General features: G+C 47.0%; 1 protein-coding gene across 2 annotated transcripts in view; it reads right to left on the reverse strand.

The window, feature by feature from the left end:
- Window positions 1-25,156, reverse strand: part of Sytl3 (synaptotagmin like 3) — a 54,762-nt gene that overhangs the window by 11,876 nt on the left and 17,730 nt on the right. The window contains exons 4-8 of one of the 2 annotated variants that reach the window (XM_045159396.1): window positions 14,980-15,031; window positions 13,387-13,456; window positions 11,568-11,646; window positions 6,924-7,048; window positions 4,678-4,806 (exon numbers count right to left, since the gene is read on the reverse strand). In XM_045159396.1, the coding sequence (XP_045015331.1) occupies window positions 4,678-4,806; window positions 6,924-7,048; window positions 11,568-11,646; window positions 13,387-13,456; window positions 14,980-15,031 (455 nt within the window). The remainder of the gene's footprint in view (window positions 1-4,677; window positions 4,807-6,923; window positions 7,049-11,567; window positions 11,647-13,386; window positions 13,457-14,979; window positions 15,032-25,156) is intronic. The other variant, XM_045159397.1, reaches the window with a different exon arrangement.

Here is a 25,156-nt window from a genome sequence, read left to right on the forward strand (position 1 = left end):
TCCCACATAATCTGGGTGCCATTTTCTAAATTGAGCAACTCTTTCTTTTATTTTTATTTATTTGTGTATTTGACAGAGAAAGAAGGAGAGAGAGAGAAAGAGAATGGGTGCACCGGGGCCTCTAGCCACTGCAAACGAACTCCAGACACATGCACCACCTTGTGAATCTGGCTAACGTGGGTCCTGGGGAATCAAACTTGGGTCCTTTGGCTTTGCAGGCAAACACCTTAACCACTAAACCATCCCTCTAGCCCAAAATTGAGCAACTCTTTTCCTTTGTTTTTCCTGTCTTCTTCTTCTTCTCTTGGTGGAGGGTTATCAAAAAGAATACATATAATTGAATAGTAACTATAAGGGGCTGAAGAGATGCCTTAGTGGTTAAGGCGCATGCCTGCGAAGCCTAAGGACCCAGGAGTTCGTTTGCAGTGGCTAGAGGCCCCGGTGCACCCATTCTCTTTCTCTCTCTCTTTTTCCCTCCCTCCCTCTCTCTCTCTCTCTCTCTCACTCTCTCTCTCTCTGTTGCTCTCAAATAAATTATAAAAATAAAACAACTTTTTTTTAAAAAGCAATGCTGTTCTAGATATCCATTATGTGCACACTTGGGGCAACATCCAAGATAACTTTTTTTCTTTTTTTTTTTCTTTTTTGAGGTAGAGTCTCACCCTAGGCTCAAGCTGACCTGGAATTCACTATGTAGTCTCAGGCTGGCCTCGAACTCACAGTGATCCTCCTACCTCTGTCTCCCAAATTCTGGGATTAAAGGTGAGTGCCACCTCACCTGGCTGACATTTAGGACAGTTTTTAAAGAACTATTTTGTATAACCTAGGTTGTTAAGGAAGGAGAACCTACAGGGCTGGGGTGGAACTCACTGGTACAGGACATGGTTAGTGTGCATGTAAGACCCTAGGGGGTGGGGAAACAGAGAGGAACTCTAAGGACTTCCCATATATATTGCTAATTATCTTTCAGAGAAGCAGCAACAATTTCTATTCCAGCAGTGCAGAATGCCTGAAGCATTTTTATAGTTACTAAAGTGGTTTCAAAATAGTAGCTTGCTTTAATTTTTCCCTGATTAAACTACTTGGGAGGCTGGGCAATTTTCTCTATTTGATTGTCTGTCTCTATTTGTACAGTGATTTTCATAAGCTTTTTCTAGCCTAACTCTTTGTTTCTCAGAGACATAAAGTTTTCCTCAGAAGGGCAGGCAAAGGTCTTGGACAAGACGTGATAATCAGCTATTTACCTTGTGGGAGTTTGACTGCCTCAGACAAACACTGCTTGGTTTAAAAGGAAGAGGTTATAAAGTAGGCACAATAATCTTATCTCTTTTGTCTTGTTTGCTTGAAAGGGGTTCATGTGTGGCCTAGGTCTCAAACTCACTATATAACCAAAGATGACCTTGAACATTTTTATTTTTTGTGTATCTGTGTTTGTGGTGTGTTATAAATGTCAGGTTCATATGTGCATACACGTGGAGGTTGATGTTGGTATCTTTCTCAATGGCTCTCTATCTTCATTTTTTAATATTTTTACTTATTCGCAGAGAGAGAGGGAGCATGGGCATGCCAGGGCCTCTCACCACTGCAAACAAACTCCAGATGCCTCTACCACTTTGTGCAACTGGCTTTACGTGGGTATTGGGGAACTGAACCTGGGCCATCAGGCTTTGCAAGGAAGTGATTTCATTGGTAAGCCATCTCTCCAGCTCTCCATCTTAATTTTGTTTGTTGTTGATGTTGTTGTTGTTGAGGTAGGGTCTCGCTCTAGCCCAGGCTGATCTGGAATTCACTATGCAGTCTCAGGGTGGCCTCGAACTCATGGTGATCCTCCTCCTATCTCTACCTCCCAAGTGCTGGAATTAAAGGCATGCACCATCCTGCCCGGCTCCATCTTAATTTTTGGGCTCCATTCTAATTAATTAATTAATTTATTTATTTGAAAGTGACAGACAGAGAGAGAAAAAGGCAGATAGAGAGAGACAGAATGGGCATGCCAGGGCCTCTAGCCACTGCAAATGGACTCCAGATGTGTGCGCCCCCTTGTGCATCTGGCTAATGTGGGTCCTGGGGAGTCGAGCCTCAAACCAGGGTCCTTAGGCTTCATAGGCAAGTGCTTAACTGCTAAGCCATCTCTCCAGCCCTCTATCTTAATTTTTGACACTGGATCTCTCGCTAACCCAGAGCTCACTGATTTGGCCAGACTAGCTAGCCAGCAAGCCCTAAGGATTCTTTCATCTTCACCTTCCCAGTTGTGGGATTACAGGTCCACACGGGCATGCCCAGCTTGTACAAAAATGATAGGGGTCTGAACTTAGGTCCCCATGCCTTGAAAGACAAGTGCTTCGCCCCCTGAGCCATTTCCTCAGCCCCGTAATGCAATCTCTAAATCATGAATTTGAAGGGCACACATCAATAAAATAGAGATGGCAAGAATGGAACACCCTATTACATTTGAGTGTATTAGAGAAACTGTCCATCCTAAGAAGACAGACCACAGTGCCCACTTCCCATAATGCCCACAGCCCACAATGTCCTCCACCTGACCCACCACCACGGCCAACTGCTTCAGGTGGAGATCAATGCCAGGTGGGCAAGCGGAGCCAGGTGGTGTGAGTTAGGGAAACCAATCAATGTAAGAGTTCAACAAACCTGTACAAAGCCCCAAATAGCCAAGAGGTATCCACTCCACGGTTCTTGGGTTGATTAAGTATCCTATAGCCTTGTAGGAGACTAGTGAGCAATTTGACCTAAAACTAAGGTAACAGTCCCCACTATGAGATCGTGCGAGAGTGACCGGGATGAGAAGCAGTGAGTGCAGGTTTCGGGGCACCACAGTTCTGACTGGGATGGATCTAACAGTTTTGCATTTATTTGTCAAGGGCCACGTGACTGTCAGACACTGCTCAAGAGACTTGAAAATTACATTCCGGAGGATAGCTGATAGGGCAGGTGAGTAAACTAGACAGCAGGCAGAAAGTGCTAGAAACGTGGATAGACCTGGAGCAGATGAGGAAGATGGGACTAGGGAACAGCTAGTGGGAGCTCCCTGAGAAGGTAGCCTTGGATTAGCTTTTTCTGAGCCAACTTCAAAAAGGCTCCTGCTGGCTGCATTCCAGAGTTTGCCTGTCCCCTGAGGTAGAGACAGATCTGTTGCCCAGTCTTAGAGCAGTCCCCAGAGGCCGCATTATATACTTAGATTTTCACAGCCACCACAGGGATTCGTGCCAGGAGAGAAGGTTCCAGACCAGCTTTGTCCACCTTTGTTCTCTGCAAAGAGGTCATTTGACCTTTCGTCTTCCTAGAGTGTTCTCAAACAAACAAGACAAGGTGGTCTTGGCATAAGGATAGACCTGGAGACCCGTGGGACAAGGTGGTGCACGTGTCGGGAGTTCGTTTGCAGGGCTAGAGACCCTGGTCATCCATTCTTTCTCTATCTGCTTCTTTCTTTCTCTCTCTCAAATAAATACATAAAATAAGATTTTTCTGGGGGGAGGGGTTCTGAGGCAGGGTCTCGCTCTAGCCCAGGCTGACCTGGAATTCACTATGTAGTCTCAGGGTGGCCTCGAACTCACGACAATTCTCCTACCTTTTCTCCTGAGTACTGTGATCAAAGGTGTGTGCCACCATGCCCAGCTCTCTCTCTCCCTCTCTCACTCTCTGTCTCTATCTCTCAAATAAGTAAACTTAAGTTAAAAAAATTTTAAAGCCTGGGCCGGAGATATGGCTTAGCAGTTAAGGTGCTGGCCTGCAAAGCCTAATGACCCAGGTTTGATTCCCCAGTACCCATGTAAGCAAGATGCACAAAGTGGCACATTCATCCAATTTCCTTTACAGTGGCTGGAGGCCCTGGTACTCCCATTCTCTCTCTCTCAAATAAGTAAATAAATAAGGTTTTAAAATTAAAAGCCTATCATTAGTTAACATTAATTTTCTTCTTCTTCTTCACCCCTTCCCCACCCCCAAGGTAGGATCTCACTCTCTAGCCCAATCTGACCTGGAATTCACTCTGTCATCTCAGAGTGGCCTTGAACTCACAGTGATCCACCTACCTCTGCCTCCCAAGTGCTGGTATTAAAGGCATGTGCTACCACATCTGGCTTATTAATTATTTTCTGAAGGTATGAATGTGTTTACACTGAGATGCTGTTGAGGGAGAGAGAGAAGGAAGAAAGAGAAGAGAAAAAGAAGGGAGGGAGGGAGGGAGGGAAGAAGGAAGGAAAGAGGGAAAGAAGGAAGGAAGGCAGGTCACCCTCAAAGTATAGCAAGGCTTTCTCTGCTTCCCGTCTAGGTGAAGTAATACCTCCAAGCTCTGTTCTTATTCTAGTTTTGGTGGTGGTGGTGATTTTTTTTTTTTTTTTTTGAGGTAGGGTTTCACTCTAGTCCAGGCTGACCTAGACTTCACTATGTAGTCTCAGATGGTGATCCTTCCACACCTCTGCCTCCCGGCTGCTGGGATCAAAGCCGTGCTCCAGCACACCCAGCTTATTCCAGTTTTTATCACAGCAGTCCATTTCTTCCCTCGCACACCATGCCCACTTGCCGATGTTGGGCGGGCTTTGCTCCTGTGCTGGGGACCGGACCCAGGGTTTTGTACGGGCTGGGCATGTCCTGTACCACACAGCCCCGCTCTGATGCCATGACAGCCACACCTGTGTCCAGAGTGTTGGGACCACTTACATGTCTTGAGTGTCCAGGGAAGAAAGTGCTCGGGTTAGATGGGAGAGTCTCTTGCTTCAGAACAGGACTAGGAGGCTGTTTGGGATCCTCTGGATGGAAAGGTTTCAGAATATCTGGTATGCTGACCTTCTGGGGAGGACAAGGCAAAGTTAACATCATAATGCACATCCCCACTGGACCCTATTACCCTGCGGTGATTCCAGCGAGCACAGCCTGATTATTTCAGTTGACTTTACTAATAGACCGATTTCTAGTGAGTGAGCGGGAAGTCAAGCGCACATTTAGATAGACGCATACACACATCACGCCTACAGGACGTCCTCAGGCTTTGGGCTACTTGTGAATGGTGATAGGTGGGTTATTTCAAATTAAAACAAGTCTTAAAGAACTTCAAATTCTTCCCTTTATAATGATTCTGACACTTACTCCTGGCACGAGATGCTTTCAGCTGCAATAAACGGAAACAATTTTTGCTGTTGCATGTTCATAAAAGGGGGAAATTAAGAGCTGGGTGTGGTGGCACAGGCCTTTAAGCCCAGCACTCAGGGACTACAGACTGAGTTCCAAGTCAGCTACCTCAAAACAAACAAACAAAACAAAAGCGGGGTGGGGAGTGGGCTCTAGAAAGAAGATGGCTCAATGGTTAAAGTGTTTGTTGGCAAAGCCTACCAACCTGGTTTCAATGCCCCAACACCCTGGGTACAAAGCATGTGGTTTGTTTGCAGTGGCAAGAGATCTTGGCATGTCTCTACATGCAAATCAATAGCTAACTTTAAAAAGGGAAAATCAAAATGCATCTCTAAACTTCCTAAAACCTTTTTGCTAATAACTATCAGCCAACTAATACTTTCCAATATGGTAGCTACTAATCACATGGAGCTATTTAAATTTAAACCCAAATTAACTGAAATAAAATCAGTAATCTTGGACTGGGGAGATTGCTCAGTGGTTAAAGGTAAGGTGCTTGCTTGCAAAGCCTGATGGTCTGGGGTTCAATTCCTCAGCACCCACCTAAAGCTAAGATGCAAAGAGGGGAATAAGCAACTGGCATTTGCAGAAGAAAGAGACCCTGGTACGTGTGCACACATGCATGCAAATAAATAAATATAAATAATAAAAATTAATAAATAAACTCAGTTCCTCAGTGGCATGGCCACATCACAAACGCCCAGTCACCACATGCGGCAGGGGCTCCTGCCCTGGACAGCTGAGCTTACGGACATGTTCCTCACGGCTGAGGGGCGCTAGCAGTGAGAACTCCACACAGTGGGCAAGTTGGAGGAGAACCCTCTACCAAAATGAGAGCCCACGTTTTTCCAGCTGATATTTTAACCCATGGTATGTATCAGACTGGAGGGAAAACTTGGAAATACAACAGTTGTGCCAACGCTAAAATATCCAGGAATAAATGCTACATGGGAAAACCAAAAAGAAATGATTACCTTCAATGATTTGTGCCCTCAACCCCCAGAATGTCGACTTTCTTCCAAGAGACACTGTTCAAAACTCACCATTCGAAATCCCGGGGGTGGGAAGAGGAAAGAGAAGATGTCTGTTTTTCCAGGGATGTGATGTGATGGGAAAGAGGCGAGGAGTGTATTCAGGACAGGGCATGGGGGATGACCTCCAGTAAGGATGTGACCTGAGCCTGGTGTGCAGAGTCTCACTGTGAGTGCATGGGAGCCCTGGGCCGGGCAACTCCAGAAATCCTAGTGTCTTCACTTGACAAAGCGAAAGGGGTGTCCTGGGCTCAGCCAGAGGACCGCAGCAGATGGAGGCGGGTCTTGAAAGCGCTAGAAAATGTTCAAGCAGGAGAGTAGGCTAAACTCTCACCCACTCCTGTAGAACAGCCCATCTGGGGACATCTTGACAGAAGCCCATAGCCACGGAGGAGGGCATGTGTCCACTGAGCTGACTGGAACAGCCATGTTACCCCACAAACAGCAAGTGCCGGCACCTGCCCAGCCAGGTCACCTCAGCTGGCCCGAGTTGTCTCATCCCAATGGTAGGACCAGGTTCTATTCCCCACGTAAAGTACCCACGGAAAGCCAAATGCACAAAGTGCTCCTTTGCAGCAGCAAAAGACCCTAGAACATCCATACTCACTCTTTCTCACTCTTCTCACAAATAAATTAAAATAAAAAATTTAGCTTTAAGGAAAAGGAAAAGGAAAGAAAACAGGCCAGACACTCTGGCAAGACAACATGAAGGCAGTCGCTGCAGAAGCCCCGTGGGCATTCGGGTACCCTAGAGGTGACGTTGACAGCTGTGTCTGATTGACTCCGCCTCTCCGTCTGGCCCACACACCGCCTGGGATCTGTGGCCAGAAGATGCTTGTCAGAAGTCACATCATCCTGGGACCTGGAGAGCTCTAGAAAACAAATACAAAGGTTGACGGCTGGTAGCACCTGCAAAAGCCCTCTCCTGAGAGTTCCCACAATCCACAGACCCCCCTCGGTCCAGGGAGGCAAGACAGATGGGCAAGGGACTGCAGAATGAAGGGACACTGGGTGGGTGACATGACACTGCATGCCAGAGACTGGGCAGGAGAAGGGTGGATTTCTCCAAGGTGTTACTGTGGACACACTGGCCACATGCCACTCTTAGGGTGGCAGTTGAGGGATGAATCCCCACTCGGGCTTCCTCCGCACTGTATAGCCATGGGCTTGTCCAGACACAGAGATGGCAGTGAGCAAACATGGCTTCTTAGGGGTTCCAGACAAAGCTTTAAAAAGTATGCTTATTAGGGCTGGAGAAATGGCTTAGTGGTTAAAGTGTTTGCCTGCAAAGCCAAAGGACCCAAGTTCAATTCCCCAGGACCCACGTAAGCCAGATGCACAAGGGGGCACATGCATCTGGAGTTCATTTACAGTGGCTGGAGGCCTTGGCGTGCCCATTCTCTATCTGCCTCTCTCTCTCTCTCTTTCTCAAATAAATAAATAAAGTGTGTGTGTGTATGTGTGTGTGTATACATATATTTAAGAGAAAAAGAAAGAGAGACAGACAAAGGGAGAGATAGATAGTATGGGTGTATGGGTGTGCCAGGGCCTCCTACCATTGCAAACGAACTCCAGACACCTGTGCACTTTGTGGATCTGACTTAACATGGGTACTGGGGAATCAAACCTGTGCTGTCAGAGTTTGCAAGCAAGCACCTTAACCACTGAGCAAACTCTCCATCCTACAAAGATTTTATGACTAAATATTTTTTTCTTGTGATTATTAGAAGGGAGGTAAAGTAAGATTTGAGGTGTCCTCATGATTATTTTAGTAAGCATGCCCTGAAGCAATGACCGAAACATCAGTTTTCACATCGTAGCAGGCCAGAGCACAGATGAACAGTGTGAAAGAAGGAGCCACACAGAAATTCAAGATGCAGGGCTGGAGAGATGGCTTACTGGTTAAGGCACTTGGCTGTAAAGCCAAAGGACCCAGGTTCAATTCCCCAGGACCCACCTAAGCCAGATACACAAGGTGGCACATGTGTCTGGAGTTCGTTTACAGCAGCTGAAGGCCCTGGTGCACCCATTCTCACTCTCTTCCCCCACCCCACCTCTTTCTCTATCTGCCTCTTTCCTCTTCCTCTCTCTCTCTCTCTCTCAAATAAATAATAAAACAAATCAAAATTATTCTTAAAAAAAATTCAAGATGCATCTTCAGCTCTTCCTCCAAAGCCAGCCTCCCTTTCCCGGAGGCCCCTCGTCTGTCTTCACATCTGCACCACTGTCTACTTAGAGACAAAATTTGAGCTATGTACATAATTCCAATTTTTTTCTCCTAAACGTATTAAGTCAAGAGAAACAGGTGACTAATTTTAACTCAGTATTTCATTTACAACAACATCTAAAATACTATCAAAATACGTCATGAGTATTAAAGTTATTCATGAAATAGTTCACTGTTTCCACACTAAGTCTCGGGCAGGCAGCTTGCCCTGGCTGCACCATGTGCCGTCATTCCTAGAAGACTCAAGAGTGACATACCTTATGGGCTAGCTCTTGGGCTTCTTCTGCCCTCATGCTTGGGAACAGTCCTAGATGTCTCTCTTCCTTGACATGTTTCCCAAGCCTGGGGCACCCACCTGGCCCTCCTGTCCTCCCAGCCTCTCTCCCGAGAGCCACACCACCCTGACAGTCTCACGCCTACCACCTAGAAGTGTCTTCGGACATCTGTAATGCCAGCAACTGGGAAACACTGGCACATGGCTGAATTCTTTAATGACATCTGGGGGGGGGGGTGGCCAGCCATAGCCTGGCTGTGGAGGGTGTGAGAGACTCTACTTTTCAGCCCTCAGGAGGTTCTGTTCTCCAGTTAGCTGTTCAGAGTTCACCCTAGGTTTGCACCTACTTGGTCCGTTTCAAGGTCATACATAGCTTAAGTCAGAGGAAGAACCTTCTTGAACAATTTGGGTTCTGACCTAGTAGGCTTACACATGGGTATGACTGGAGGAGTGAGGAAGGAGCAGAAAGAAACGCAAGTTGGAAAGATGTGAACTGGGGCTGGAGAGATGGGTTAGCAGTTAAGGCACTTGCCTGCGAAGCCCAAAGACCTATGTTCAACCCTCCAGATCCCACGTAAGCCAGATGCACAAAGGTGATGCAAGTGCAAGGCTGTACATGCCCACTAGGTGGCGCAATTATATGGAGTTTGATTTCAGTGGTTGAGGCCCTGGCGGGGCAATTTTCTCTCGGTCTCTCTCGCACACACAAGTGCTCTCTCTAAAAAAATATGTAAAGACTTAAAAAAAAAAAAAGATGTGGGGCTGGAGAGGTGGCTTAGCGGTTAAGCGCTTGCCTGCGAAGCCTAAGGACCCCGGTTCGAAGCTCGGTTCCCCAGGTCCCACGTTAGCCAGATGCACAAGGGGGCGCACGCGTCTGGAGTTCGTTTGCAGAGGCTGGAAGCCCTGGCGCGCCCGTTCTCTCTCTCTCCCTCTATCTGTCTTTCTCTCTGTGTCTGTCACTCTCAAATAAATAAAATAAAATAAAATAATTTTAAAAAAGATGTGAATTGAAGTTAGGAAGGAGGAACACACCTTTATTAAAGATTCTACAGGGATGATTAACTGATTCAAGCTTCTGTGATTATGAAGAGGTGGAACATTGCAGGTCTAGAGGAAAACTGGGCCTATCCTTAGCCCCTACATAGACATTCATTGCCCATTTCTATGTCTGGCCTAACCATCGCGGTTACTATTAGGTAAATCCTTCTGGCATATATGAGCTTGCCACCGCCCAAAAGCTGAGAATGTCATCAGTCAGCATCTGAGACCTATAGCCGAGATGACCTGACTTTACTGAAATCTGCCTACCTGATGTTCCCTCCAGTATATTTTAAAACCCACTTGGTTTGCATCATTCCTCTATTCAGAATTGCAAGAATCTCGTGAAACCATTACTGTATTGGAACACGGCATCTGGGGTCGCCTGAATCTGTGTCTCTGAGGCCATGCTCATATTTGGCTCCGAACAAGCTATCTCCTATTCTCTTTGTGGTGAGAGCCATCTTTGTGTCAGCACGGGCTTGGGGAGGGGTCTGAGCAGCAGGCTGTCTCCAGGATGCGAGCCAGCTACACAGCACAGGCGGCCGTCACAGCGAGGCTGATGGGCACAGAGCGGGGCAAACAGGCCCCTGATGCTCAGCTGCTCTTTCACCCTCCCGACAGCAGGACAGACTGCTGCCCGCTGCTTGGGATGATAGTCGCTGCTTCTGCTCATCTGTGGGGCGCGGCTGTGATTTCAATGGGAATGCAGATGACTAATTTAAATCAATTTGTACGACTGGCTCAGAGCCAGCGTAGAACACGGAGATCATCCACAGGCAGTTGAAGGAAAGAGGGGTGATGAATGCAAGACAGAGGGAAGTGTAGAGGAGGAGAGAGGCACGCCCAAAGACCCCAGGGCCCTTTCATGACCTGCTCTAGACACCAGCCAGCCCTGGTTATCGTAGGGGGCTCTGTTCTCTAGGACTTGTACGCAGAAGAAATAGAAATGCTGACTGAGCCCAAAGAATGCTGGAGGAGTCAGAATCCCAAGCCATGGTGGCCCTGGGTGACTTGTACCCACACGTTGCAGGCTCATTGCAAACTGAGAAGAGAAACGACAGATACTGGACCCCACAGGTCTGAAAGGTTCTGGCTTTGGAGTCATTAAATTGTAATTTTGGACTGGAGAGATGGCTTAGCGGTTAAGGCACTTGCCTGCAAAGCCCAAGAATGCATGTTTGAAGCTCCAGGTCCCACGTAGCCAGACGTAAGGTGACACAAGTGTGCAATGTCACACATGCTCGCAAGGGGGGTGCATGCATCTGGAGTTTGTTCATAGTGTCTGAAAAGGCCCTGGCATGTCCATTCTCCCTCTCTCTGCCCCTCTCTCTCTCTCTCTCTCTCTCTCTCTCTCTCTCTCTCAAATTATAAAAATAAAGCCAGTCTTGACTATGATGGCTTTAAAAATAATAATAGTAAATGGGAGCCAGGCGTGGTGGTGCACGACTTTAATCCCAGCACTCGGGAGGCAGAGGTAGGAGGATCGCCATGAGTTCGAGGCCACCCTGAGACTCCATAGTGAATTCCAGGTCAGCCTGGGCTAGAGTGAGACCCTACCTCGGAAAAAAAAAGTGGATTTTTGTGTCTCGCCATTAGTGTTAAGCTCTTTTGATCATCCTGCTGAGCTAGACAAGTTTGGGCAAGAAAAGACAGAAAGCAAGCTAGGCTGATAGATTGAAATGGTGTCTCCCCTCTCCAAGGAACCCGAGGCTGTTCTGTGGGAACAGATGGAGACAAAGGGCTCAGAGCTGTGATTGTGGCTGATGCCTGGGCCAGGGCAGTCTTCTCTGAGATCAGCTGGCCTGGCCTGAATGAGGTGGGAAGAACACATCTGGGGACAGCCACTTACTTTTCATGTGGGTGGTGACCGACAGAAACAAATTCTCCACAGACTTATTAAATCCTCTAAACTGACCAAGTTCCTGCACCTGAAAGAGGAACAAGAGAAAGTGTTATGTTAGGGAACCAGCGTGTGCCCTACCAGCTCCTCCACCCCACCCCCCCCAAAACAGCGCAGAGAAGGTGGGCTGTGGGTGCTCGGGTATGTGCCTGTGTGGGTGCATGACTGGAGGTGCAGACTGCATACACCAGGTGAGCTGGGCATCCCCTGCACTCAGCTGCCCTCCGTATTTTGGCAGCCTCGTTTCAAGAAGAAACTGGTTGTCCACCAGAAAACAACCACCTCTCGGACATGGTGATTAAAGCTTGTCCCCAGCTCATTATTGCTTGTTTGGCCTCCTTTCTCTCAAGGACCCACCACAACTCAGTGCAGACGGGGTGATAACGTGGATAGAAAGTAGGTGACATGGGGGTCCAGGGTGGTATGAGGGACAAGGTGACCAACCTGAAACCAAGGAATGCTCTCTACCAAAGCAGAGCTGAGAGGAAGAAGGGAAAATCAACCAAAGAAAATACATCACCTCCTTCCCCAAGTCTCATCCGTCCATCCAGAGTTTACCCATCCATTCACTGCCCACTTATCTATCTACCTACTAACTGACCATCCATCTTCCCGCCCACTCACCCACGGTCCATTCATGAGTCCACTGTCCATCTATCCATCCAAGGATCCATCTTTCCCTCAATGTACCCATGAGTCCACCCACTCACTCATCCACCCACCCACCTATCGACCCAGTGCTCATTCATCCACTCACCTAATAATCCATCCATCCAATGCTCGTTTATCCACTCACTGACCACCCACCCATCTGCCTAATCACCCACCATCCCTTCATCTATCTACTATCAATCCATCCACTGGGTAATTAATGCAGCCATCCATCCATCCATCCATCCATCCAGTTTTTATCCATCCACCACCTTGACAAGTTATCCACCCACTAGCCATACATCCACCCACTCCATGATCATCCACGTGATTGGGCACCCACTATCTTTCTAGCTACTGTCCATATATCCATCCACTATCCACCTACCCATGCATAAACTTCTCAGGTGGAAAACCTGGGCACTTCCTTTGAGATTGCACAGCTAAGCGGTAGTGGGTCTCTTTACATCAGAACCTGAAAACACTCAAAAGATGATACTCTCGGACTGGAGAGATGGCCTAGCAGTTAGGTGCCTGTCTATGAAGCCTAAGGACCCCGGTTCAAGGCTTCACTCCTCAGGACCCACGTAAGCCAGATGCACAAGGTGGCGCATGCATCTGGAGTTCATTTGCAGCAGCTGGAGGCCCTGGCGCACCCATTCTCTCTCTCTCTCTCTCCCTTGCTCTCCCTCACTCTATCTGACTATTTCCCTCTCTCAAATAAATAAATATATATTTTTTAAAGATTATACCCTCATTCCCAAAGGCTCCCCCATCTTCACACACCTATGCAACTAGTATTTCCCCCGGGCTCCCAGAAGCCAAACGCACATTTCAAACCCAAAGTCCCAGTGCAGAGCTGGCGATGGAGCACGGAGATGGATGCAGGCAAAAGAGGCCAGCGGACACCGGACATGCTCCGGGCCTGAGAGTGAAGGTGAAGCCCTTCCCCGTCTCCACCCGGACCTTGGCTCTCTGCCTTGCTGTGGGACTTGCTCCAAAGGCAGATCCCCATGCTCCAAGGCTGTTGGCCCAACACTCTAGCCTCCTTGCCCCTTGCCGACCCACCCTCCCCTGCTTCCCTTCCCACCCAGGGCCACCCAGACAGAGGTGTTACCCGGCCGGGGCTGCCACCACACTGGTTCTCGCTGAGAGGTGGTGGAGTAGGAGGAACCACGGAGACTTTGCTGCCAAGGAAAAACACAGCAATGAGCAACGTGCGCTGTGCGAGTTACTGGCTGACAAGTAGACAGGTACAGTGATATTTCATGATGCAAGATATTTGCCTTGCTTGTCTTTCATTCCCTCACTTAAAATATATATATATATATCCAGTAGCCCTGCTTGGCCCTCCTCCTCGGCAAGTAGTAACTATGCTGGTTATCTGAATGTGGGCAGGAGGGCCCCACCATCTGCAGGCCAAATATCCATTACGTTCTAGTTCCCTTGGTTTGAACCCAGGGCCTTATACTTGCCAGGCAAGTGCCAAACCTCCTGCCCCGCCCCCACCCCCCCACCAGTACATTCTGAAGCCGCTGGAAAGCCGGGATGGGCTTCCCACTGGGCTGCTCCAAGCCTCGGGCTTCACTTGTGAGGTCCCATGTGGACGCCTTGTTCTCTCAGTGCAAACCATACCAGAACAGGCCAAAATCTTGTGAATTAAAAATGGAGAAAAGCCAGGCGTGGCAGTGCACGCCTTTAATCCCAGCGTTAGGGAGGCAGAGGTAGGAGGATCGCCGTGAGTTCAAGACCACCCTGAGAGTACAGAGTGAATTTCAGGTCAGCCTGGGTTAGAGTGAGACCCTACCTTTAACCCTCCCACCTCTCCCCCCCAAAAAATAACAGAGAAAAACTGAAAACATGACCTAATAGAAGTGAGAACAGATGAAGGGGGAAAGAAAGGGGGGGGAAGGAAGGAAGGAAAAGGGAAGGGAAGAGATGAGAAGAAAAGGAGAAGAAAAGAAAAGAGGCCAGGTGTGGTGGTGCCCACTACCAGCATTGGAAAGACTGAGGTAGGAAAACTGTCATAAGTTTAAGGCCAGCCTGGTTGATTCAATCAGATACTACATAGCAAGTACCAGGCCACAGGACTACATAGCAAGACCCTGCCTAGGAAAAAAAATTAATAAGAAAGTTTGAAGACTGGACAAATTCCATTATGGGCCAAAAAAGTAGCTAGCGCCTGCCAGGGGCTCCCGGTAATAGTTTAAGAAACTCCATGTAATCAGGTAGGTGAATTACTCCAACTTCAGGGCTGACAGAGGTTCAGAATTTTGTACCAAGATGTTAACATCTCCTAGACCATTATTCAATGGCCAGTAGACTTGTTTATTCCACAAATACGGAAGGTGCCAGGCACCGAGTAAGGTGTTAGAGATAAGAATGGGTCTAGCATGCCATCAATGTTGTGCAATCCACAGTGATATTTCATTTCCTTAAAACATTTCAGGAGGATCTGAGGGAGGGAAAAAATCCAAGCAGTATTGAGTGAGAAGATACTAGAAGATAACTAGAAGATTTCTTGTGAGAATCTGGAAGTATCTGATTGAATCATGAATCTTTTCCAGGCACTTTATCATTAATAGAAAAAGGGAAAAAAAGCTACATTCCAATGCAGTGCCCTCCAAAATCTAAGACCTGTATGTTCTTTTGGGGAGTCCTCTGAGCTCCTGCCCCAGAGAGCCGGGCAGTGCGCCCTCACTGTACGCACCTCAGCCTCTGGTAAGACCGCAAGAGTTTCGCCCCAGCCGTTTCATGTTTGCCTGGAGGAGAAATCAGTAATGATCAGTCAGTAGTGACAGCAAAATGGAGGTGATGCAAACACAGGAAGTGATAAATTAAGGCTGTTTTTCTAATATCACGTCTAGTGATTACAAAAGAGAACCTTTGAGCGTGCTAGAAATGCTCAACAATTATATTATGGTGGCACATCGTGAGGAAGGATGTGGAACATCGTGGGGATGGTGGTTTAGCCCTCATTTTACTGAAAATCATTAACTGGTGCACTTAGGATAGGTGAATTTGTTTACATAGTGATCAGTTTTATTGATTTGCCAATCAGTTAAATTTTAAAGGTTAAACAACCAGTCCTTCTAAATATTTACATGTTGTTGAACATAATATAGCTGTATGGAAGATATTAAAATTTTGCCAATTTTTACACATGTATTAGAGACATTTAAACCCATTGACAATTCTATTTAGAATCTTCATTTTAATGTGACTGAGCCTCTTGAATTCTTTAACATCTTTTTCTAAGTGACACTTTCCTTTTTGTCCTTTTGTAAAATATTTATTTATTTGAGAGAGATAGACAGAGGTGTATATATATATATATATATATATATATATATATATAGAGAGAGAGAGAGAGAGAGAGAGAGAGAGAGAGAATGAACATGCCAGGGCCTCCAGTTGCTGCAAATAAACTCCAGATGCATGTGCCACCTTGTGCATCTGGCTTACATGGGTCCTGGGGAATCAAACCATGGTCCTTTGGTTTTGCAGGCAAATGCCTTAACCGCTAAACCATTTCTCCAACCCTGCTTTGACATTTTGAAAGCGGTTAAGTCTTAAAATCTACTATGGTAATACTATATCCTAATCTAAAAACGCTACATAAAATAATTTTTCCATGCCATGAGTTAAAGTTTGTGTATTTATTTCTATTATTCTTTTTCCACATTATCTGTCCATCATCTTGGTAAATTTACCTGACAGAAATAAAAATAATTGTGTTCTTAGGTCAAGATCATAAGATCTGATTATCAATCATGTCCCTTTCAAGACACGGGGCCTGGTGAGTCTGGCAAAGTTCTCTATGTACATACCACTTAGGCTGAACTTTGGGCTCACTCAGCTCAGATTGTGCCAAATCAGTAAACTTTAACCCTACACTTCCCCATTAGCTTCAATCCCACATTTCCCTAAAACATGGTCTTTGTCATTAACTATTTTCAGACTCCAGAGTGAGTGCTAACCATTACACTATGTAATCTCACACACTAACTATTTTCTAATCAGGTGAATTTTATTTTCTAGGCATTTTACTCCACTAGAGCTGTTGTTAACACAGCACACACTCATATGTGCGCACGATCTTAAGGGTTGGGAATCACCCTTTTTATTAAAAGTTGATACTGAATTAGATTTTCTAAATCTGGGTAATTTGGGGGGAAAAATTCTTCAATTTTCTAAGTACTCATTTGCCCTTTGGAAACATTTCATAATTGAATGTAACCCTCTAAATATTCCTTGTGATAAGGATTCAATTAATCTCTTTAAAAATGTAATCTGCTTATTTCTAGTTACAGTAGCTAATAATTTCCTGAACCAGGCTACATCTGATATATTAATGCTTTTTGTTTTAGAAAAGAGGCTTTCATGATGTATCAAAACCCCAGGGGGGAAAAAAACTTGTGCACAATTCTGTGAGCTCAGGGCTTCCTGGCCATGAGCATAGGAAGGTGGTAGAAGCCAGATTTACAGTTCAGGGATGTTTCCAGAAGCCTCTACTTTGGGCCCCCCCCCCACAGCTCACCCCACCAAGCCATCACCCTGGGTGGTCCTGTTGGTTCCTGTGTTATTTGTTTGAAAGATTTTTAATCCATTTTAAAGACTAAGATATTAGTGGCGTTTCCAAATAACTTACTGGCAGACCAGGATATTAAGAAAATCAGAGGTTGGGGAGACAGCTAAGTAGATAATGTGCTTGCTTCGCAGGCATGGGGAGCTGAGTTTGATTCCCAGAACCCATGTGAAAAAGCTGAGTGATGGTGCCCATTTGTAATCCTGCTGCTGAGGAAGTAAAGATAGGAGGCTAGCCAACCAGTCTAGCCTAATTAGGCAAGCTCCAGGCCAGTGAAGGCCATTGTCTTAAAAAATGGTGGACAGTGCTGAGAAACAATGTCTCAGTTTGTCCTCTGGCCACCACACATGAACACACACACACACACACACACACACACACACACACACACAAGATTAGTGTGAGCAGAAGAGCCACTGGAAGGGGCAAACAGTTAAAACCTTGATATCAAGTTCCAAATCTTAAAGTGGGAGACGGCTCAAGTCTTAGCTGGCTAGGTTGGTCCCAAGGAGGTCCGAAACCCTGAAAATCACACCTGAAGTTTTTCAAAATATATACTTTAAATATTTTATGTATTTCTTTGCAGAGAGAGGGAGAGAATGGCCTTGCCAAGACCTCTAGTCACTGCAGAGGAACTCCAGATGCATGGGCCACTCTGTGCCTCTCACTTTATGTGGGCACTGGGGACTCAAACCAGGGTTCTTAGGCTTTACAGACAAGCACCTTAACTGCTGAGCCATCTCTCCCGCCCCTTAAAATATTTTTTTATTATATTCATTTGAGAGAGAGAGGGATGGCACTCGGGAGGCAGAGGTAGGAGGATTGCTGTGAGTTCAAGGCCATCCTGAGACTCCATAGAGAGACACAGAGAGACAGAAGCGTGTGGGTGCATCAGGACCTCTTGCCACTACAGACTTGACTCCAGATGCATCCACCACTTTGAGGGGCTTCATGCTCTTGCTTCTGGGTTCCCTGAGGCACGGCCGCTAAAGCCATTGTCCCTCTACCTCCAAAGCTTATTTATGTGGGTACCGGGGAATCGGGCCCAGGACTGGCAGTCTTTGCAAGCAAGTGCCTTTAAACCCTGAATCAGCTCCCCAGCTCACACCTAAAGTTTTGAGTCTGTCTGTGAGCATTTCTAGGCCTGCATAAAGGGGTTCATTGGATTCCCAAGGGAATCTAGGGGGGGCACCCCCACATGCTGGGCCCACTGAGAAAAATACTCTGTGGCAGAACAAAAGGCCTCCCTCAAAGGCTGAGAGCTCAACTAATGTAACCAGCTGGCAATGACGCCCCACATGCACAAGAGCCACCCCAAAGAAAATGACTGGGCTAGAGGCTAAGAGAGTGGACTTCACCGTGAAGGCCGAGGGAAGTCCAGAAAGAGAAAGAAATGTCGTAAATAGTGACGCCGCATATCCAGCCCGACCTGGGGAAAGACTCAGAATGCAAAACACAGTGAGTTCCCAATGTTCCGGGTCGGGATGGTCGGTTCCTGCGGCAGCCTTTCCCAGGGTATTGCCACCCGTCACCGTCCCTCCACCCCCAATCCTGATGCCACCACTCGACAGCCAAGGCCCTTCAATGACGCCCTCCTGCCTTCCCTAACATCGGGGCCCCACCTGACGTCCCTGCCCAGCCTGGACTGCCCCCACACCCTTTCCATTCCAGCAACCAAATTGCTTCTTATTGCCCTGTTTAACTGGGTGTCACCCCGACCTATGCCTCCGCAATTACTGTACCACCATCTCTGAAGACTCTCTGGGCTACTCCCCCAGGTCTGAGCCCTTTATCTCAGACCTTCCCTGGCCCCTTGTCACATTCCTGGGTTCCCCTCTGACCCCCTAAAGTGGTCTTGCGGCAGCACAGCTCTCTGCTGCCCCCTGCTGGCTGTGGCAAGCTTGGGAACAGGCTCATTCTGTAAGAGCCAAATAGGACAACTTTTTAAGATTCTCCTTGGCTATATAGTATGTCAAGACCCCTCGACCTTGCCTGGGAAGGCACCTATGGGAAGTACTAAAAGTGGGCTCTGGCACTAACATTTGAATTACATGTCACCTATATAGTCGATAATACTGTTATTTATTTTTAACCAGTCAGAATGTGAAAAAGTCACTTTAAGGTAACAAGAAATGAAAGCAAGCAAGGGGAGCAGCTGGCCCACAGGCCCTCACTTATCCAAAGCCCCCCGGACAGTCTGTGTGACATGGCTGTAGGAGGCCACACAATCCCAGATCCATCTCCACCCTGCAGATCAGCGACAGATCCTAGTATGCATGGGCCCTGGGTTCAATCCCTAGTACAATCACAAACAAATGAGTAAAAACCACATGGGGGGAGGGGCTGGAGAGATGGCCTAGTGGTTAAGGCATTTGCCTGCAAAGCCAAAGGACCTTAGTGCAATTCCCCAGGACCCACATAAGCCAGATGCACAAGGGGACACATGTGTCTGGAGTTCATTTGCAGTGGATGGAGGCCCTGGTGCACCCATTCTCTCTCCCCCCTCCACATCTTTCTCAAATAAAAAAAATTAAACAAAAGAAAAGAAAACACCAGAGGAATGTAGTCACTTGGGCTACTGCCTCACACGCCCCTCTTCCCCCACCCCCAAGTGTCTAGAGCAAAAGCCTACGCGGCCCCACAGTCCTCTCTGAGGGTGAAGCACACGGTGGCTTCCTCAGGATTCTGGGACATTCCCCAGGAAGCCAAACATGGGAGAAACTGGGCCACTAGGGACAGGAAAAGACAAAGGGGAAATCATGAAAGTCCCAACCTAGTACGGCTGTGTGCTTATAGAAAAGGGACGACCTGAACCCAAGTCGCCCCAGCTCCAGGGGAAGACAACGTGGAGATGGCTATGCACCCTTGAAGGCAGAAGCCCAGGGTGACGCTTCTGCAAGCCAAGGACCTTCCAGGGATGGCTGAGACCAGCCTGAGGCTCGCAGAGCCTCTCATGCTGCGAGACAATGAGTCTCTTGCTGGAAGCCTCCGCCATGACAGAGGCTTGGTACAGAAAAGCCAGTCCAGCTCTTCGTGATATAGTCTCTACCTTCCTCTCCAGCGTCGCCTGCTGCCACCACCGTCTCCTGGATTCCGTCCTCACCAGGCTGGTCTCCATAAGTCCCTGTGGCTGTCCCATGGAAAGCTGTGTATATGCTCACCTACCCACTAGGTGGAGAGGTGACTGAGGACACAAACCTCACCTTATTCATTGTGGTGTCCTGGCTACACAGAAAGGGCTTGCCACGCAGGAGGTGATGGCTGTGAATATGCCCTTGAGAGCATCCAACACTATTTTCAGAGCAGCATGAAGCCTAAGCTCGTTCAAGCTACTCAAACAGATGCGTATTAAAATGAGGTCATGCTTTTCACCGCTTACATGTGACTTCACTCATTCACCTTAAGTTGCTATATGTGAAACCCGCAGGCACTGTGTGACAGAGGTAACAATAAGTGAGACTCAGTCTGTCCTAATCAGGGGCAAGTGGTGATAGAAGGATTCACCTCAACTATACATGGGTGGGGGGCTGTCAACATAGTGTTTTACAGTCAAGACTCAAAGACTAGCATGTCTGTGAAAACTCATTATATATCCATGTCTGTTTATCCATCTAAATACAGAAGTATAAGACCGCTTTTTCCTATAAATGGATGCTCACTTTAAACTGGACTCGGTCATATGCCGGTCAGCCATACTCACTTCTTTGTGAAAAACACTGACAGCCTCCACACATATACACAATGTGCCCTGAGCCTAATCCTCTCCTACTACCCTCCTTGGTCCCCTGTCCTTCCACTGAACCCCTTCTTTCTAACTAGTCCCTCTTCTATTTTTTAAATATTTATTTATTTGTAAGTAGAGAGGGATAGAGAGAAGATAGACAGTGAGAGAGAATGGGCACACCAGGGCCTCCAACTGCTGCAAATGAACTCCAGATGCATGCGCCACCTTGTGCATCTGGCTTTACCTGAGTACTGGGGAATTGAACCCAGGTTTGTTAGGCTTTGCCTACAAGCACCTTAACCACTGAGCCATCTCTCCAGTCCCCTCCTCTATTTTGACGTCCTTTTTTCCCCCTCCCCCGTCATCCATGATAACATGTTGATGGGGCAGTATTATGCAGGTCTTATGCAGGTAATGACAGATGCTGTGAGGTCATTAATGCGACCTCCACACACTCACTTATGACCATGCCATTGCCCTGGACTGCAGCTTCTGTGACAGATAGTGGGCTCTGTCACTCCAGCACGTCCCTTTGAGATGCCTTGGCTCATGGGGGCCAAGGATCCCAGGACAGGCTCCCTGGAATGTGGCAGTGTAACTCGATTAAGCATGATGTCATTATGGTTTGACTGTGAAATGTCCCTCACAAACTTCTGTGTTTGAATTCTCGGTCCCCAGCTGGTGGCATTGTTTTGGAAAGCTGTGAGGCTTGAGGAAGTGGAGCCTAGCTGGAGGGAGTGGTCACTGGGGTGGGCCTTGAGGTTTTATAGCTTGGCCCTATTTCCTGGCTGCTCTGTTTCCTATGTGCAGATGCAGTGTGACCATGTCTTCCTACCACAATGGACCGTTTCCCCTTAGCACTGAAATAACAGGCTTGTGCCACCACGTGCAGCATTTCCTAGGCATTGAACTCTCATCCTCAGCTTGCCCATGAGCCATCTCCCTAATCCCTAAAGCCATTTTTTTTTAAGGATGCTTTCAGGCTGGAGAGATGGCTTAGTGGTTAAGATGCTTGTCTGCAAAGCTTAAGGACCCATGTTCATCTCTCCAGGTCCCACATAATGCAGGCGCAAAAGGTAACTCAAGGGCAAGGTTGCACATTTGCATAAGATGGTGCAAATGTCTGGAGTTTGATTGCTGTGGCTGCAGGCCCTGGCACACCAACTCTCTCTCTCTCTCTTGCTCATAGAAAAGGTAAAAAAAAATTTTAAAAAAGATCCTTTTGTCCTTAGAGAATTTTTGAGCTAAGATTTTGGGGCCAAACCCAGGAAGCAAGAAGACGAAGTGATCTACTGCGCATTGACAGCCAGTGCCTGCCAAGCATTAATCATGGGGAACTGATGGGCCTGTGGACTCCAAGCGCTCCTCCTCCAGGGTCCCTCTGCCACCAGACGTTGCTCTTACACTTAGCTATGGGAGAGAAAAGTGCTCTGAACCTTTAATGAAATGCATCCCCTCCGAGTTCTGGCTGGCTTCCATGATGGCAGTTATAACGCAGGCTGGAGGAAAAGCTCCTCCACCGAGAGTCCTTAGCTAATGCTAACTGTGTCCCTGACATGGAGGGGCATGGCTGACTGGACCCTGACGCGGCTACGGCTGTGCGATGAGAGGATTCGTCTGTAGTTTGGTGTTACCAGCTTCCCGAAGAGTCTGTACTGAAACAAGTCCTGCAGGTGGGTCAGGCCCGAGGGCTCTACCAGCCTGGTGGACTGGGTGAAAATTGTTGGATCCCCACAGTGAAGCCACTGGTGTGTTCTGTATGCAGGCCCTGAGGAGCTGGGCCTGTGGTGGCTGGGGGGCTCCCCCACGGAAGATGCCCATCATCCAGGTCATGGCGTATGCTGGGGCCGAGGGACCTTTGCCAGGACATCCTATGGAACCTCACGACTGCAAAAGTGACGGTGAGCCTTTCTTTAATCCCAGAACTCAGGAGGCAGAGGTAGAAGGATTGCTGGGAATTCAAGGCCAGTCTGAGATGACAGAGTGATTTCCAGGTTATTTTGGCCTACAGTGAGAATCTACTTCAAAAAAAAAAAAAAAAAACCCAAAAATAAAATAAAATAAAACCTTCTACATTAAAAAAAAATAAAATGACTACTATTCATGCTGATCAAAACAGGCTGATTAAGCCGGGCATGGTGGTGCATGCCTTTAATCCCAGAACTCGGGAGGCAGAGGTAGGAGGATGGCCATGAGTTTGAGGCCAGCCTGAGACTACACAGTGAATTCCAGATCAGCCTGGGCTAGAACAAGACTACTTTGAAAACAAACATACAAAACCCAGGATAAATAACCAGAGAATGGGAAGCAAAAAGAAGTCACAGGATTTATGCCAGGAGGTGGGAATTCTTAAGCCATCTTTAAAAAATCAGATAAAGAAGGTTGAGGAGATAGCTCAGATGTTAAAATGTTCTTGCTTGCAAAGCCTGCAGGCCCAGGTTCAAGTCTCCAGTCCCTACATAAAGCCAGACACAAAAAGTAGGGCTTGCATCTGGTGTTTGATTGCAATGGCAAATGGCTCTCATGCAACTCTGCACACTCACTTAAATAAATTTTAAAAAACATTTTTTGAGGGCCAGAGAGATGGCTTAGCAGTTAAGGCATTTGTCTGCAAAGCCAAACGACCTCGGTTTGATTCTCCAGGTCATAAGCCAGATGTACAAGGGGGCGCATATGTCTGGAGTTCGTTTGCAGTGGCTGGAGGCCCCGGTACACCCATTCTCCCCTGCGCCCCCATCTGCCTCTTTCTCACTCTCTCAAATAAATAAATAAATAACAATTTTTTAACATTTTTGAAAAAAAGAAAAGAGATCAAGAAAACATTGATTGGCTAAAATAGTCTTAGATATTCTACTGCAAAGACATCCGCTGGTCCTCCAGCATTCCAGCCAACCTTTCCATTCTATGAGCTCCATCTTGGAGAGTCTTTAAACTCAGAAGTCAGAAATTATAATAAGCAACGCAGTTGGCAATTCCTTAGGGCAATAATTAGGCATGCCAATCAAGCAAAGATTCCCTGAACTCAGCCCGTGTTGGGCGGGTATAAGCAGTGGTCCACCTGGACCGAATAAACAAATAAGAAGTTTAAAAGGGTACAAACACTTGGAAAGCCTGGCCCAGCACTCAGGAGGAAGAGGTAGGAGGAGTGAGTTCGAGGTCACCCTGACACTACATAGTGAATTCCAGGTCAGCCTAGGCTAGAGCAAGACCCTACCTCAAAAAAACCAAAAAAAAAAAAAAAAGCATGTGAACTACCATGGGATTTAATTTACATTAAATGTAAAACGTAATAGTTTAAAGAAAATACAGGACCAGGGTAAAGGCTTTTTGGACATGACACGTACATAGACTCCTGCCTCAGCCTTTTGAGTGCTGAGATCAGCTATGTGTGCCACCACGTCTGACTTCATCTGTCTGATTTTGGTTTTGTTGTTTTGAGACAGGGTCTCACGTAGTCCAAGCTGGCCTTGAACTCACTATGTAGCCTGTGTAACAGAGGATGATCTTGAACTTCTAATGCCTGTGCCTCCACCTCCTAAGTGCTGGGATGACAGGTGTGTGACACCATGGTTCTAGGCAGGGCTGGGGCTTGAACCCAGGGCTTCATGCATGCTAGGCAAGAACTCTGCCAGCTGATGACTGCTCAGCAATACCATGTCCTGTTTGCAAAAACAGCTAAAAAAAGAAAAGTAAACACATTCAATTATAGCAAAGAGTCAAAAGAGGGCGCCAATGGAGTAAAGGTGGATTTCTAGTTATTAGTGGCCTAAGAAAGCTCCCATCATAATTATTCATTGACATGACTACATCTCTAATGGCTCATGTGAAGAAGTCCCTGAAAACCTTTTAAATATACACTCTTGGGTTCCCCAAGCCCCATGAGATTAGAAGGGAAAAATTGAGTCAGGTTTTTTTTAATGAACAGTGAAGAGTTAAATAATAATTAGAAGAAAGTAAACCTGGATATTTACCTGACTAGAGGATAAGGAAGAAGTCTGTAAACACCTACACACACATACACAGAGAGAGAGAGAGAAAAGTTCTACGGAAGACAAATGTGACCACAAATATAAACCTTCTCTGCATGTCAAAAACACAAAATGAGGGCTGGAGAGATGGCTCAGCACTTAAAAGCTCTTGCTTGTAAAGCCTGATGGCCTGAGTTTGATTCCCCGGTACTATGGAGCCAGGTGGGCAGGGTGGTGCATGCATCTGGAGTTTGTTTGCAGTGGCAAGGGGCCCTAGCATGCCCATTCTCTCTCTCTCTCTCTCTCTCTCTCTCTCTCTCTCTCTCTCTCTCTGTATGTGTGTATGTCTCTCTCTCCTTGCAAATAAATAAATAAAATATAATTTTAAAAAACATAAGGGGCTAGAGGGATGGGTTAGCGGTTAAGGCATTTGCCTGCAAAGCCAAAGGACCCAGGTTCAATTCCCCAGGACCCACATCAGCCAGGTTAGCCAAATACACAAGGTGGCATTTGTGTCTGGAGTTTGTTTACAGTGGTTGGAGGCCCTGGCGTGCCCATTCTCTCTCTCTTTCTCTCTCTCTCTTTCCCCTTCTGTCTCTGTCAATTA

Source organism: Jaculus jaculus, chromosome 9 (genome assembly GCF_020740685.1).
Source record: "Jaculus jaculus isolate mJacJac1 chromosome 9, mJacJac1.mat.Y.cur, whole genome shotgun sequence".
Lineage (NCBI taxonomy): Eukaryota > Metazoa > Chordata > Mammalia > Rodentia > Dipodidae > Jaculus > Jaculus jaculus.